The 17,502-nt window shown below is 41.5% G+C and overlaps 1 protein-coding gene across 8 annotated transcripts in view; it reads left to right on the plus strand.

The window, feature by feature from the left end:
* Positions 1–17,502, plus strand: part of fcho2 (FCH and mu domain containing endocytic adaptor 2) — a 48,269-nt gene that overhangs the window by 12,375 nt on the left and 18,392 nt on the right. For all 8 annotated transcript variants that reach the window (XM_008276176.1, XM_008276178.1, XM_008276179.1 and 5 more), the window contains exons 3-14: positions 2,757–2,831; positions 4,215–4,356; positions 5,642–5,794; positions 6,030–6,134; positions 7,192–7,290; positions 11,856–11,952; positions 15,353–15,397; positions 15,614–15,683; positions 15,801–15,825; positions 16,087–16,143; positions 16,948–17,005; positions 17,209–17,384. In XM_008276176.1, the coding sequence (XP_008274398.1) occupies positions 2,757–2,831; positions 4,215–4,356; positions 5,642–5,794; positions 6,030–6,134; positions 7,192–7,290; positions 11,856–11,952; positions 15,353–15,397; positions 15,614–15,683; positions 15,801–15,825; positions 16,087–16,143; positions 16,948–17,005; positions 17,209–17,384 (1,102 nt within the window). The remainder of the gene's footprint in view (positions 1–2,756; positions 2,832–4,214; positions 4,357–5,641; positions 5,795–6,029; positions 6,135–7,191; positions 7,291–11,855; positions 11,953–15,352; positions 15,398–15,613; positions 15,684–15,800; positions 15,826–16,086; positions 16,144–16,947; positions 17,006–17,208; positions 17,385–17,502) is intronic.

Genomic DNA, 17,502 nt, shown 5'->3' on the forward strand with positions numbered 1-17,502 from the left:
AAATTGTTGTACTAGCAACAACACAACACCAACACAACATTAGTAATAATAATAATAACAATAATAACAACAACAACAATAATGGATACAGAAACAGTGCCAAAGTGCCAAAATATTGCACACAGTCCGGTGATAGAGCATGATGCTCTATCTCACCCCAGTGTCCTCACTCCTCACCCCTTGCTCCCCACCTTTCCCCGCTTGCTGCTCCTCCCCCTCCCCCTGAGCTCAGAGTTGAACAGTTTGATGGCTCGGGGGACAAAGGAGTTTTTAGTCTTGTTAGTTTGCACCTGGGGAGGAGCAGCCTGTTGCTGAACTGGCTCCTCTGGGCGATGATGACAGTGTGCAGAGGGTAGCTGGCATCGTCCATGATGGCCAGCAGTTTGTTCAGTGTCCTCCTCTCTGCCACTGTCACCAGGGAGTCCAGTTTCATGCCCACTGTAGAGCTGGCCCGCCTGATTAATTTGTCCAGCCTCGATGCATCCCTTTTTGATGTGCTGCTGCCCCAGCGTAGAAAAGGATGCTGGCGACAGACGACTGGTAGAACATCCGCCGGAGTTTCCTGCAGATGTTGAACGACCGGAGCCTCCTCAGGAAGTACAGCCTGCTCTGTCTCCTCTTGTGCGGGTAGTCTGTGTTGCATGTCCAGTTCAACTTGTTGTCCAGCCACAGCCCAAGGTACTTGTAGTTTTCTACAAGTTCAACCTCATGTGCCTCAATCAGAACTGGTCGTGGGAATGGTCCAGATTTCCTGAAATCTCTGACCAGTTCCTTTGTCTTTGAGGCGTTGAGCTGCAGGTGCTTTTCTCTGCACCAGACAACAAAGTCGTCCACCAGACTCCTGTACTCACTCTCTCTGTCATCCTTGATACACCCTATGATGGCTGTGTCATCTGCGTACTTCTGTATGTGGCACAGCTCCGAGTTGTAACAGAAGTCCGAGGTGTACAGGGTGAAGAGGAGAGGGGCCAGTGCTGTCCCCTGAGGGGCCCCTGTGCTGCTGACCACAGTGTCAGATGTGGTGATTCTACACAGAATTAAAGATTTATGTTCTAACTAAGATCATCTCAATCCCAAGTTGCATTAGGGTCACAGAGTTCAGTCTGTACACTGATCATTCACAACATTAAAACCACCTGCCTAATATTGTGTAGATCCCCCTCATGTTGCTAAAACAGCTGTGAATCATCAGGGCACAGACCCAGCATCTCTGAGGGTGTCCTCAGACACTGGCAGTCGGTTCTCTGGGTCCACAGGATTGTGGGATGGGGCTTCTGTTCATCGGGCTTGTTCGAGTGCATCTCGTGAGTTGGGATCTGGAATATTCAGAGGCCAGGTCAACACCTTGGCCCCTTTGTGATGTTCCTCGAGCTGTCTAGAACAGTTTTTGTAGTGTGGAGTGGTTGTCCTGCTGAGGATCTCAAGTTCCCCCTGCCGAATTGTAGCAAAAATGGTCAATGTTTTCTACTTCGTCACTTTAATAATTACTATTGTTATTGTACTTATTGTATTGTTTTTATTAAGGCACTATTCTTCTCTGGTACTTGTATTCTTATTTTATTTACTTTTATTTTTTACTTTTTATTTTTATTCTTATTTGGAATTACTTGTTTACTTTAACTGTTTTGCTTGCTTTAACTGTACTCTGGCAAAACAATTTCCTTCGGGATGAATAAAGTCTATCTTTATCTTTATCTTTATCTTTACTTCACCTGTCAGTGGTAGTTTAACGTTGTGGCAAATCGGTTCATATAAGACCACATAGAAGCTGGCACTCCACAATACAGGAATAGGAAAACAGCATTTACTAACAAGTGAAAGCTCGCTTGTACAATGATGTACATCAGAATATGTAGTCAAAAGGTAACATAGCGTAACTAATAAAGAAGAAAAAAGAATTCTAACTTGTGTAAAGTTTTTTTGTGTGTTGACAATATGCAACACACAATTTGCACATCAACTTCTACTTTTACTTGTCCTGGTTTAGAAGCACAAACACTCAGTTCTTTTACGATTTTGTTAAAAGGCTGAAGTTACTGTTGGCACTCTGACAGTATTTACAACATGACAGAGTACAAAAATAAACTGACATTCTGCACTCACACAAAGATGTGGCAGTGGATATGTTGCCTATAATGGATCTCTAGCTTGTTGCATCTCTGTGTTGTTTGTTTGTGTGTGAGATGTTTGTGTGTACCTGTGTGCTTGTGCGTATGTGCACGTTTGTCCCGTTTCCCCCTGGCTGACCCTGTTTCTGTGGGATGACTGCTGCACAGAGAGGCTGCTAAATGAGACATCCATAATTCAGGCTTTCACTATAACACTGCTGCAGTTTTTCCTGCTGTCACTTTGTTGCAGAAGAAAGGAATAAAAAGGGAAATTGAGAGAAGCAGGGAACTTAAACAGCAGCTTTCATACTCTGTCATCTTCAACGTGAGGTTTATGAACAAATCACAAGCCAAACCACATTTATTTGCCCACACACAGAGCATGTGGTCAAACATTTATGTTGCAAGTTCTAAGTGGGTGTTTTTGGCAGCGGTCCTCTGATGTTCAGTGACATGCCCCGTTTGAGCCATAACCTAGTTGCAAATACTTTGGAAAACTTTATCTTACTGTACAATACAGGGGATTTAAAAGGCAGATTGTTGACATGAAGGCATTAACTTTATTGAACAGTTTGTTTTTTTATCATTAAACTGATGTAATCTGTGTTTTACATATTGTGTCTTCTTGTTTTTTTTGCTCTTTTCTAGGAGTACTATTGAAGAGGCCTATGCCAGGTCAATGACCAAACTTGCCAAGTCAGCTGGCAACTTTTCTCAACTTGGGTGAGTGCAAATATCTCTCTTGCTTTCCTAAGAAAATACCAAACCTTTTTCAGAGATCGAATACGTACCATTGCTGCTTCACCAATTTGTGAAAGTGGTGACATTCTGACATTTAGACTTAGACGTGCAATATTTGCCACATGCATGAGATTGGACAGTTCATAAAGCGACTTATAGAGTATAATAATGCACTAATAAACAAAACACTGATTCTAAACTAACAGCAAGCTTATCTGCCTAAATTGTTTACTTTTGATTTCTGAAATACTGAAAATATTGTCCATGGGTAATATTTATTAGTCTAACTACAGCATCGTATGGTACCTTAAAATTAGTTTTCATTATTACTTGGCTACCTGCTGCCATATTTTTGTAGTTACATTAATTATTGGTTCACGCACTAAATATAGGCTTGTTATGGTAAGAATCCATGCACACAATAATGTCAAAGCCCAGCTGCAAGACTGTAAAACTGAAAAATCTCTGTAATAAAAGGACTTGGTGTGACAGAAAAATATTTAGACTTGAGTAAACGGATCAGACTTTTACAGTAAAATAACATCCTGAAAGTTGTTATGGCGCTCAGCACTCAACTGTGTAACAAACGATTTAACTGTAAACTGCTGCTCTGTTTGTGACAGCTCACCTGTCTGAAGTGTTGAACCTTGATCAATACTGTCCTCCACGTCTTTGATCATTTCTAATTAGAAGGATTTGATATGCGTGCAACGCTCTAGCTTCGGAGGCGCTCATATGATTTCTGCTGCTGTTTGGTGCTGCAGGAATAAACTCGGACGAATATCTCCAACAAACAGCTGGAATCAACAAACAAAGCTTCAGCTCCTGTTACCATGTTTTCAAAACCTGGGCTCCATTAATGAATTCCATTATTCTGACCTGGTACAGGCTCTGTTTTCATCACAATAAAGTTTTATTGTTATGGACATTTCAGTTTTTTAACATGTTAAATTGTAGAGCAAAGTGAATGAGGCGAGGTCAAGATATGCGACGGGTGTTTAGTGATTTTAGAGAGATTTATATGTGAGCTTCTGGCATCTAAGGGCACTCTGGCGTGTTTGCTTGTGATGTTAATAACCAGTATTGGTGCTGAAATGGGGAAAAAGAATTCCCTAAATCGTTTCACACAACTCAAGTACATTGAAATGTATGCACTTGTCTGTTAATGTGAATGCACGCTGTTTAGATTGTGAGGTGTAGAATACATAATACATGATGCATAAATGTTACTTGTTCTGATGGTAAGATAGCCGTCATGACGTGAAGCCAACATGTTCAAATGCTGTCAGATTAACGGAAAATAGTGCATAACTGGTAGGTGCTTTCCTGTGAATACAAATATGAATATGCCATCCTTTATCGCAGGACATTTGCTCCAGTGTGGGATGTTTTCAAGACCTCAACAGAGAAGCTGGCCAGTTGTCACATGGAGCTTGTGAGGAAACTACAGGAACTTATAAAAGAGGTTCAGAAGTATGTGGAAGAGCAGGCCAAAGCACACAAAAAGGTAAGGGGATGTCGAATTAGGAAATCTAAAGTTTAAGCTGCTGTAAAATCTTTAGTACTACTGCTGATGTGGTAAACACAAGAACACAAAAACCGTGTTCAAAGATTTACTTAGTTTAAAAATCAAAAAATATTGCGGTTTGATACTCGAAGCGAGCACACATCGCTTGCTCTCTTGAACTGTTTTTCTTTCAATTATTACAAGTGGTTTGCTGCTCCAGTTTTGCCACAAGCTTGTCCTCACCAAGGAAAATTACTTGTTTAAATATAGACCCATTGTTTCACTCTGTAGTTATTGTCCCCAGAGTCAAAGAAGTTGAAACTAGACCATGTACAACATAAAATAGTTTGCTTGATTCCGTCTTGAGAAAACTTAGCGTGCAGCGTTTTTCTGTTAAGCATTTTTTACACCTCACTCCTCTATCTCTCTCCTGGCTGAGACACACAAGCCGCTCATATCTCATGCATGAAGCCACAGAACACAAAGTAAAATAGGAGCCTGGAATTAGTAGAGTTGTGTTTGTGCTTTCAGCATGACAAAAAGGCTGTCACAGTTTCTCTCTCTGTCACTTTCCCACACTCCCTGCTCCTCTCTGCTTTATGTTTCTTGGCGGACACGCTGATACAAAGCATACTGTCTGTAGACGGTGTGAATGACAAAATCAACACCAGCGCTGGTGTAGTTGCTCAAAACTTTTACACAATTTAAGAATTTACCAGCTTTTGCTTCCTCCAGTAATGTTTACATTTTACCATAACTGTGTCATAATGAGTAACTGAGAGGGTTCAGTGATGATGCTGATGAGTAAAACTAATGACCAACTGAGCTTACTGTGTGGTCTCTGGAATTGTAAGCCATTACCCCTTGATTATATCCTTGATTATATTTCTCTTTTTATGCCCTATAACTCCTGAAGTTGATCGGTGGGGCTGTAAAAATAGAACAAATGCTGTGTGTTCACATCAAATGCAGAGTTGTATACATTTTTTAATAGCTACTATATAGCTTTAATTGCTTTCCGCTGTACTGTGCCAAAGGTCTGTGTCACATGCTGGAGCGTGAAACAGAGGAGCTGAAACAGTATTTTACTAGAGCCATAAAGGACCTCTGTCTCCACTGAAACTATCTATTATTTTTTCAAGCTCACATAATATAAAAGGGTATTTCAGGACACGTGTTTGGCTGTTTATTACGCTAAGTGCAAGATAGAGCAATGAGTGACACTTACACATATTATTTAGCTTGTTGTTAGCTGAGTTACTGCACAAGACGTGTTTGTTTTCAGACAAAGGAAGAGGTGGCGTCCACCCTGGAGGCTGTCCAGAACATCCAGACCATCTCTCAGTCTCTGCAGAAGTCCAAGGAGAATTACAATGCCAAAACTGTGGAGCAGGAACGCCTCCGTAAAGAGGGGGCCACCCAGAGAGATGTGGACAAGGTGGGAGGTCATGCTCGCACGTACATACACCCACATAATCATGGTATGGTAATAAGCCATGATGAAGTGCTTTAACACTCCAGTCTATACAGAAACTTTAACCTCAGAAGCTTGCTGTCTTCAGAAGTTAAGAAGATCTAGTTTTCTTGGCTATTTATCAATTGATTGAGAAAAACAGAAAGTCACAGTATACAAACTCATGTTAGCCATTTATCTGTTTGTGTATACTTTGCAGGCTGGAGTGAAAGCCAAAAAAGCCACAGAGACTTACAAATCATTTGTGGAGAAATATGCCACGGCCAAGTCAGAGTTTGAACAGAAGATGGCAGAAACTGCACAGGTATTGTGATAACTGGTTTTCTGTCCTCAATGTGCTGTAATGAAATATTCGCTCACAGACTCTGTCTACTGTCTATCTCTGTGGTATGCAACAGTTTTATTGTGTAATCTGTCAGCCCTGTGTGTGCCTGTTCCATGTTTCGTTCCCTGCATCATCTCCAGATTGTGTTTTTTCCTCTGTAATGGAATCGTTGTGGAAAGCCCTGATTGGATCCATCTGAGGGGCTGATTAGATAAACTCCAAATTAAAATCAGATCAACAGAATTTGGCCTCTATATCCTCCTGTACTGCAGCAGCTCTGCCACCAGAGCTGGTTCCAGTTAGCCCAGTGTTTTTGTTTTCCCCCAGAGAAAGCAGCGTTGCAGTGCTGCTTCCCCAGGATCACAGTCTACGGCTCATCTCCAATGCAGCACATGTGGACATATATTATAAACACTGAACACATGTGCTCTCTGACATCACTGTGGCTCCTACATGTGTGTTCTCTTTGTCTGAGTGTGTCTGTGTGTGAGCGTATGCAAGCTGTTATCGTGGTAGAGGACAAAAGGATGATCTTATTTGTGTCTCTGAAGTGTAGATGCAGAAGTAAGTGGCTCTTTATCCGAGTGTTTTTGTGGTTACAAAGGCTCATCTGCCTCTCCATCCACACTGTGATTTTCTAGTTTATGATTATTTATACTCATTCTCCTTGGTTCACCCCAAAAGCCCAGAGTCAGACACAAATGGAAGTAAATACCAGCATTTAAGTTTGTGATCTACACCATACTGTTGCTTAAAGCCAGAACTGAATCCCCATCAGTGTATCTCATGGCCAGAATCTTGTGTGAGGACCTAAATGTGTGTGAGGGCCATAGACCACCCAAACAGACACTCAAAAAGTCACAGTTACAGAAAAAGGAAGCAAAGTTTCCTTGGCTACATTTTGCCCCAACTTATTTTTATTTTCTTATGTGTTTAATGAGACATGATGCAGATTTGTTGGCATGCATTTAATTAGATTTCAAGTGACTGGTTTGTTGCGTTGCCGCTCCATAACTATCATCACTCTGTGTTCCAGAAATTCCAAGACATTGAAGAAAACCACATTCTCCACATGAAGGAGATCATTCAGTCATATTCGCAGTCTGTGGACGAAACACACATTCAAATAGGAGAGGTGAGTGTGTACACGCCAGGACCCATGCACACATACGTACTCGCAAACATTCCTGTGGGTGGAGTAGGTTTCTTTTTGACCCAAGGCTGTGCTCACTGGGTTCACTGGGTGTCATATCAATTAGTGTCGTCTTTGATCTCGCTAATCATTTAACTGAGAAGCAGGAAATGTTCCATTCATCCTTTTATGCCAAGCAATTAAAAACTGATCAGAACTCCCCTCAGCCTATCGAAAACACCTCCACAAGTCCAGACGCTGAGTGTGTTTAGGTTTGAGAAAATGGCATCAAGTTCAATTGTGAAGGCTTTCAAACATCATTTAGAAGTATATTAATCAGTTTGTAATGTTAGCCAGAGATTCCTCTTAATTTATTTATTTAGCAATCATCCTTACCAGTGCCACACAGAATAACTAAAGAATAATTACAGTTGGCTGCCCTTTTTTCATTAATCTGTAGCTGTTTTATACCAACACTACCGCTGTAGTTTTCTCATTGTCTGTAGAGGGCGACGCAGCTCCACCAAGAGAATCTCAGTCCAGCCTGCAGCTCGTGCAGCAAGTTGGAAAAAATAAAGAGCGACAGGCTACCGCAGGTTATTCAGCCCCACAGTTCCTGCTTCTGAGCAGGGGATGGGCAGTGCTGCTGCCTGTTGCTGAGCCAAATTAAAACACTGCCTGAAGACAGGTGGTCAGTCTCTCCAAACCAGAAAGCCTCGAGCAGGCTAAAAAATTCTGTTTTGGTGTTACCTGATTGTGAGGGACATCGGAAATACCATTATCTCATTAGGTGTGAGGCAGGAGGGAGAGAGCAGAGCAAAGGATGCTGGGACGGGTTTTAAGTCAGCCACACTGTGCTGAGTCACTGAGCCAACGGGCATTCATGCTGACAAGCAAACACATAGGCAAAATCATACATTTGCATAAACTTGTATTTCAAAATAAAAATGATTCTAAGTGCTGTGTAAGTTGGAAACACACACACCTGCTATGAAACACAAAAAGAAGATATACATCCCTAATGCTGCTTTGTTGGGAATCATCTTATTGACCTTCATGCTGCCTTTACTTACAACCTCTATGGTCTTTGAGAAGGAAACTGAATATTAACTTCTAAAACTGCACTATTATTAATGCATTTTGTCTTAACATACGCATATGTACTAAAAACTGATATTAGTTCTGCATACAAGAGTAGACTGAAGAATTATAACACTGGCTTTGGTTATCTTAGAGAAAAATTTAAGCAAACAAAATCGACCCTTCCAAGGTTTTCAGTGGTTGAATGTGGTACAAGTGCTGAGGGATTGCAGGAAAGATGATGGTGAACAAATGCACTACAATCATTTGGAGGTCATGGTGCTGCTATCACCTACATTCAGTCTGACATTGCAGTGTGCTCTGCCTCAAAAACTGATATGCTGCCTCTCTTACAAAGTCTAAATTTCACTGTGTAGTATTTATTGTACTGCTGGTATACTTTTTAATACATGTCACATGCTGTACAATGTATTCAAATAATAAACATGTAATATGTTGGTTGTATTAAATTCTTATGAATGATAATAACAATAATAATAATAATAACAATCGCATTTAAAACAATAGTTAGAATTTCATCAGTTACACCTGTGCTTTTTTAAAAATAATGTATGCTGTGAAAAACTGTAAACCACAACATTAAAGCCACCTGTCTAGCAATGTGTAGCGCCCCCCATGCTTCCAGAACAGCCCTGGTATGGACATGGAACCTCTGGATCTTTTGGGTCCTGAGGGTTGTGGAGTGGGACTGACGTGGTCCTAACTTGTGTCGGTGCATCCTGTAGATGCTCAGTTGGACTTGGATCTGGGGTTTTGGAGGCTAAACACCTTGGGTTCTCTGTTGTGTTCCTCATGCCATTCCTGAGCAGTTTTTCCGGTCTGGCAGGGCGCATAGTTCTGCTAGGGGAGGCCGCTGCTGTCAGTTAGGGCTGTTGCCATAGGGACTGTGCTTGGTCTGCAGCAATATTTAGGTGGGTGATACGTATCAAAATAGCATCTCCATTAATGCCAGGATCCACGGTTTCCCAACAGAACATTGCTGCATGTTGCAGCTGATATATATGCATTAGTAACTCAGTACCTTTTTCAGAAATGTTTGACGAAACATTGATACTACTACAGTTACTACCACCAGAGGCCTGTTTGAAGACTGCAGCTGCAGTGCTTCAAACTTAGTTTATCGTCATCAAACACAACTGACAATGTGCTTTGTGGGAAGGTGGTGAGTGACTGTGTTCTTTAGTTGCAGTACTACTGGACCATGCCTGCAAACAGACAAACACATCTGGAATGGGATAGCTGGAATCTCTGAGTAGATGAACAGGAACGGTTTCAGTACAGATTTCTCAGATGCTGTTTACACTCCCAAAAGAGTTAGGAGTGATTTTGATGGTTACACAACAGCAACAACAAACAAAGGCTGCTGTTGTTTTGTATGTAGATCCTGCAATAGTAGAGTACAATGTTGAACTGTTGTCAGTCCGGAGACTTTAAACTATCAGAGACAAGTGATTACAGGGAAGTTTAGTGCATAAAAACAAAACAAAAGCACCTTTGATGATGGTCTCCCCCAAAAAACAAGAAGTAATCACGCTAGCGGTGCATGCATCTTCAGCTTAGCTTGAGTCAGAATCAGCTCAATGGGCATGAAAGATAAGAGGGTTAGAGTGAACAGATGAGAAAGTGAGCAGTATAAAGAAAAGAGAATACCTTATAAAGGTATGTTAAGTCCATATTTGAGTGGAGAGAGAAGTGCAGAGTGCTGTTCGCTGAGCTTTAAACTCGCAGAAGGGCAGGTGTGTCTGTCAGTGTGCGTGCTGTGTTTGTTTTTGTAAGTGAGCATTTGTGTGTGAGCGAGGATACCTTCAAGGCAGATGCATGTTTCGAACATGTGGGCGAAAGTCTCAGTGGGATGAGGTTTGTTTGTTTGTGCGTTTGTGGTGTGTGTGCGAGTGAGTGTGTGTGTGTGAGATGAGCAAGGCAGGCAGGTTGATGACATTAGTGGCCTCCATCATGGCAGCAGCACCTGACAGATTGCGTGTGCTGCACTGAGCATACTTCCTCACCGTGGCAACCTCTCTGCCGCCCCCCTCACCCACATCACTCCCTCCCCCCCCCCAACATCCTCTCCTGCCAGGGCACAGAAGGCTAATGCACTCCACCTCGCCACAGGGGCCCGGGGGGCAGACACATATGTGTGTGTATGCGTGTTTGTTTGATAGCGGAGCCACTCTGCGCTTACAGTATCACGCACATCTAAATGGTTTGTTGAGATGGCACAGTCAGCCGCTGTTCTTCATCTTCATGCCTATACATCGCGTTCGCTTCCCCCTCACTAAACACACAAGCACACATGCACATCCAAAACAAACAAGCTCACAAACACTATCCTTCCTCTGATATTGCCCAGAGGGTATCAGCAGTACACGGTGCCAGCAACAAGAACGCAATCTGACACAGTAAAAAGACAGTAAAGTACAGTATGTCTTCACATGCCAAATATACTCAATACTGCAAACGTTATAAATACCAACTAAAGGCAATGCAGGTCAAGTGACAGGAAGAACTAACAGCAGCAAACTGTCTCTTTTCCTGTGTGTCAAAAACTAATAGCACCACTCAACATGTGTAAATGTGTGTTATGTTTACATCTAAAACATTAAAGTCAAAAGCAATCATTGAACAATAGGTTTTATCCTTGGCTTACTGCATCAAACTGCATGCTGAGAGAGCGAAAAAGTCGTTTTAGTGGACAAAAAAAGTTAATATGTTGGCATATACATTAATAGCAGTTGCTGTTAAATAGCAACATTTTGAACACAGTATACTGATTTGTAAACCTTGTCCATTAGAAAGGATTTTACTTCATGTAGCGTTCAGCTTTGCAAAATTACATTTAAGGCTGTATGTGTATGTATTATTGATTTTTTTTTTATTATAATAAGTAATTACAGACAATATAAAATGGCTAATAGTGTAGGAGGGAAAAATGGCAGTCTGAGGCGAAATTTTTAAGTGTTTCATTCTTCTGACGCAGTCACAGTGTAGAAAACCACACCGCAACATTTATTAAGTGTTGTTTCATCTTTGCCAGTGAGTTTGAATGTGGCTCTGCTACAGAACGGGGTTATGCATCTCATCTCTGCTGGTTAAAACCTTTTGTCATCAAAGAGTGCCATCAGTCTTTACATTTATTAAGAGCATTGGACCCTTGTAAATGGCCCAAAATGAACTTTTTCATTAATTGATTGCAATGAATATGAATAATGAATACACCCAGAGTTTTATCTGGCTCAGAATAGGTCTCTGGGGGGGGTGACTATGTAAACAAACTCTCTATTCAGGGAAGAAAAAAAATCAAAACTCAAATCAGTCATCAGTGTAAATTCTTAACACAACAATAAATCAGTCGAAATTCACCAACAGATGTGGATTTTCGGTGTGATTTAGAAATTGAACGCGTTTTTCCATGTGCTAGGTGAGTTTCAAGTAAAGTTACAGGTGATTTATTGTTTTGCATTTTGTAGGTCCACAATGAATTTGTGAGGAACATTGAGAACACGTCAGTGGAGAGCTTAATACAGAAACTGGCCGAGAGCAAAGGAACGGGCAAGGAGAGACCGGGTAAGTCAGCAGAGTCTTCATTGTTTTATTCTAATAATTAATGTTTGTTGGTGTCTGTGTTTTGTGTTAATAAACTGTATCCAGGGGCCTGTTGCCTGATCCTGCCTTGTGGGGAGGGGAGGGGTGTATAGAGAGGGGCAATTAGAAGTAGGAGAGGGCCATCAGAGTCAATCATAGTAATCTGCTGTAAAGGTAGGCAGGCTTGGCATTCCAGTAAGCATGTGACACACAGGGGGCTTTGCTGTGCTCGCAGACTAAGCAGGCATAACCAACTTTTTCAGGAGGTCAGAGCTCAACAATGACTCTTGTGTAAACTTTGCCATGCCACAATAATCAAGGGAATACTCCTCAGACTGCCTTGGCTCTACCCCCCTCCTCACCTCCCTCTCTGTTGCACACATATCCTCACACCCACACCACATTTATTTATGCTTTTGTAGTAGTTCTGAAGCTTGACTTGTTTACTGCTGACTATTTTACTGGCATTAATCTGTGCAATCTGACGCATGTGTGTGAACAGTTTAAAACCTTGTCGTAGATATTACTTCACTAGTCCCTGTACTTGTACTATATTACGTCAGGTCACAGGCACAAAGGGTTCACCTCTGCTGTGTTTGTGTGTACACAAACGGTGACCCCTGTGTCCACATGCTGTGTCCAAGGAGTGGTGGCCTTCATTTGTTTGGACAGCAGAATTAATTGAGGCTAAAAAAACGGTCAGAAAATTCCTCTTGTATCAAGCTGTTCATTAGGGATTGCGCAGCAGCCCCGGCCCTGTCAGAAAAATAACCTGTCTGTCCCCTGATGAAATAGCTGAACCGATGGCCGGTCCAGGGCCTTTAGAGAGAGAGAGGTTGAATAAACTTTCTATTGCGGAAACAATCCCAAAGTGACACGCTGCGAGGCAGGGGGGTTCGGAGTGTTCAACGATATCCAGCTGAGCTGTCAACTGGCGGTGGGCCAGACACGCAAACCCCCTCCGCCCCTCTCCCACTCCCAGTGCCATGTGAAGCATATGCAATTTAAAAAACCATTCTCCGCTCATGCGTGACTGCATGCTTCCCTCACAGAGAGTAGAAAGAAAAGAAACATCTTCCCCTGTATAAACAAAGTCGTCTGTCTGTTTAGGAGATGTTTAAACAGTTCCTAATGTCTGTCCAGATTTAGGTAATATTCATGTGTCTGGTGTTTAGACCTTTTTTGCAGTTGGTGTGCATAAATATTGTCAGATGCAATCGCAGGATGCTCGCGGCAAAGAGTTCCTGCTCTGCCTGGGTCTTGCGTAGATTCCTGCAGCATTTGTTAAACATCCCAGAGCACCAATAAAGACTGCAGTGTGTAATTTTCCAGTAATTTCCCCTTTCTGGGACCTTTTTGACTACTTTTGTTTGACAACATCTACAACTGATGCGTTAATGAAAGATGATGTCATATGAGCCGATGATTCTAAGTTTCCTCTTCAGGAAGATATACAAACATCTTTACCTGTTTTATGGACATACGGCGACTGAATGGTGAACGAAGAAATTGCTGTGTCTGTGTGTGACTCTCTCACGCCCTACAATGACAGAAAGTTCTTGAATGAGCATGAAAATTTTGTTTTGATTGGCATGAAACTCTCTTGCAAAAACACGACAGTCGTTCGTGCTGCCGCTGTGTATTTGCCAGCGGTGAAGAGGCCTGATATTGCACAGTAGAGTAGATCGGTCATTGGTGTACTTTATCCACTTCACTTGGCGTGATGCATGCCTCTCGTGACTCGCCGCTTCCCTGCGCTTCAGTCAGCATTGCACACGCCAAACAATGCATCAATTCTGCTCGCGACTGGCGTCCTCTGGGGAGACTGCATTGGACCACTGCTACTGTATACATTTTGAGTTAAAATATCATTAGCTTTGTTGTTTTCAGGTCAAGGCATGTTAGTGTATCGGAAATATTGCCAGAGGGTCCTGCCCTGTCCCTCTCTCTCTCTCTCTCTCTCTGTCACTCTCTCTCTCTCTCTCTCTCTCTCTCTGTTGATCTAAAACTGAACCTGGTCCAGACAAAGATAGCTGGACACACACACACACTTATCCCAGTGTTAAAAAAAATGTACGCAGATTGTTGAGTTCAGACTCAACAGCANCTCTCTCTCTCTCTCTCTCTGTCTCTTTCTCCCACTAATCTTGCAAGCTGTTTAGCTTTCTAGTTATATACAGTATATCTGTGTTTATCTGCTCTGGTGACACAGATTGCATGTCTTTCAGGTCATGCATTTGAAGATAAAATAGCTCTAGTCACATAACTGCAGCATCAATAATGTTGATGTGTAGAAATAAAACACACTGGAGCGTGTGTTTAAATTTATAATTCAACATATGGATTAATGGCTTTACACAAACATAAATGCTTTCAGTTTGTTTAATTATATAGGTGGGGCGTGAATCTTTCTAATAGATGGTAACTACACACATGCACACAGACACGAACAGCCCGATCTCTTGGATTTGCCTGATTGACACATGCACACATCGCATGTCTTGCTTCTGGTTCTCCTGCAGCTTTTAGCGTGTGCGTGTTTGTGTGAGTTTGTGTATGTTTGCCCACCGACCCTTTGAAAAGTCTCAATAAATGTTTCCTGAGGGACACTTGAAGCGTGACAATCAAAGTGCAGAGCCTTGGAGGTAAATGTGCATAATTGATGAGCATTAAATTAAGTGTGAGCTTTGTTGTTCTTCTCTGTTTTCTCGTCGTATGAAGGACATTTTTTGTACGTCAGCGTGTCCATGATTAGCTGTGTTTGTTTTATGATGTGTTCCTTTTTCTGGCACATTTTGTGCATGCCAGAGAGAAAGAGGGCATCTCTTAAGCCTGAGAGATTTGACCATGTGGCTTTAAACACTTCATTGCATGTAATCTTGGACTTGTTTGTCTCGTTGTAATAGGGTTAGTAACTTTGCGTGTCCTGTGTGGGCAGGTTTAGTTTGAGCTCCGTTTAGTCTTCATACCTGCTGTTTGCTGTGAATACCAAGTCTCTTGTGTAGATTTCGAATTGGTTTATGATTGTGATGATTCCAGTTTGAGGGTTTTGTGTGCGTCTCTCGGTGAAGAAGACACTGCGGTTCAGAGTAGTGCTTTATGTCACCAGGAGGAACTGTCACATCTCTGTGAGGACCACCAGACACACAGTTGACTCTGCTATTGACCCTGTCTGCCCTCTGGGACCAGCCTAGCCCTGTTTGTATATACACTCTGTATAGCACGGCAGACTGCATGTTGTGTGTTTGTGCCGTGTGTATGTGTTTGTGTGTGTGTGTGTGTGTGATTATTGCGTGATGCACATTCAAGGCATTCACAGCAGTGGGTCATTGACCCTTTCTGTGCCAAATGAACCTAAATGATATTTTTTTGGTCTCATTAGGACCCATCGAGTTTGAGGAGTGCAATACAGCTATTGCTACAGAAGGTAAGTCCTTTTTGAAAATAAAAGATTTACAAGAAAGGTTTTACCTTATACACTTCACACAGCAATTTAATGTGTAAATCTTGTACTGCATGTTATGAAATCAACAAGTCTGAGATATAATTGAGGACGGACGTAGTGTTTTGGTTTTTTTTTGTTTGTTTTTTAATTTTTAATTTTTTTTGAATGCTTAAAATCCTTTTTTTGGTTTGTCTGAAGGTGCCAAACCCAGAAAGAGAAAACCATTTGGCATTCCAGGTCGTAGGAAAGACAAAGACACAGATTCCACGTGAGTGAAGATTTGTGTTTTCATTTCACATCACAATTTGTGCAACCTAATTCTGTTTTTCATTCTTGCAAAAGCTGAAAGACTTTTTCATCAACATGTGGCTATTTTTTCTTCCAGGGAGTCGACCGAGGTTGAAGCTGCTGTGAGTATGATCTCCACCAAAACAGACAGTAACTGTATTCTTTGAGTTGCTACCTTTTGGTATCTGTTTTATATCCGCTCGGTATGCTATTTTGATTTCAAACAGCAGGAGGTGGAAAAGATCCTTGTTCATTTTATTCTGCCATGTATTTACTGCTCGAACATGTGACTCTTACTCTCTGTCTCCGTTCCCTGGTGTTTGTTTTGTAGATTTGCTCATTCATTCATTTGTTCATTCATTCATTTCTCTCTGTGCCTTTAGAACACTGCCAATGGTGCTCCCCCTGGATACTATGGGTCCATAGACATCCAGAATGCGGTAAGCAAGCTAATAACCCCCGCCCCTCCAGCACTCTCACATGCACACACACTAGCACACACACATACACACAAAGTAAATATTTATACTCAGATCTCTTTTTGTAGACAAATATACTGTAATTTATTTAAAATACATACATTTGAATAAAATATAGGGGGAGCTAATTTTTCACATTTTTACCAACACTGAAGTACGACAAAATTATTCTCACAATCCCATATTTCTATGACTATTTCCTCTGCAGTGGCATTTGTTAATACCTTATGTGAGAATTCAAGTTCTAAAAATGACATCCTGTGCCACAAGCTTTTCTTGATGACGTTTGTTGTTAAGCTTCAATATTTTTTGAAGATATATTATACGATTAATTTATACTGGAATTCTAAGATTACCCCTGTGTTTTCAGTTACATTTCAGTGAACATATTTCCATTTGAAGTATAATTGCAGTTTGAAAGTTTTCCTGTTAACAATAAGCATGAGATGCAACATTAATTAGACAAAAATATGTATTAGTAGTCAACACAATAAATAATCTGAAATATATCAGCTCATTTAAGCAGTTTTATGTGCAAAAGGAATAAATAAAAGGAAAAATATATTTTAGCACAGGATTTTCAAAGTTGTTAAAAAAATGTAGAACTTTAATTTAATTTAGCTTAGCTGCTGTAAAATTGGTTTTCAAAGGATACACATACACACACACACACACACACACACACACACACACAGTACATTTATTTAACTTTGTGTTAATTAGATATAGATTTTAAATACAACTTTTTCTGCTTGTTTTTTGTAGAATGTTCCTCAAGTTGATGCAGAGGGCTTTTGTATCAGACCAGAAGTAAATGAAAACGATATCCTTTTCATTTGTCGTGATGCTGTTCACACTCCCTGGCTCTGTCCCGCCTGTAAGACACCAAGGATTTGCCCCCGTTTGTTTTTCTGTTCACACCCATCTGCAGTCCGAGGCCTGAATAGAACTGGACCGTAGATGATATTTCTCTGTCTCACTTTCTTTCTGTTCTGTGCTGGTTGTCTCCTTAACTTTCCTGCTCACATGCCAAAGAGAATTCCTTCTATTCGTCCAGCGACTCAGAAGACGAGGATGAACCCAGGAAGTTCCACGTACAGATCAAGCCCGTTCAGCCAAACAACGGCACGCATCAGAACCGAGCCACCATCGACGAGCTTAAGGCCTCCATCGGAAACATCATCCTGTCCCCCTCGACCTCGGTATGGCTCCACCACATACTGAACACACAGCACATACCAAAAGTACCAAAGACAAACCTGTTGCTGCCTTGTGCTGCTGCAGCAGAAGTCTGCTCTGCCTGTGTAACACTAGAGGGCA

Source organism: Stegastes partitus, unplaced genomic scaffold (assembly GCF_000690725.1).
Source record: "Stegastes partitus isolate 25-593 unplaced genomic scaffold, Stegastes_partitus-1.0.2 Scaffold66, whole genome shotgun sequence".
Lineage (NCBI taxonomy): Eukaryota > Metazoa > Chordata > Actinopteri > Pomacentridae > Stegastes > Stegastes partitus.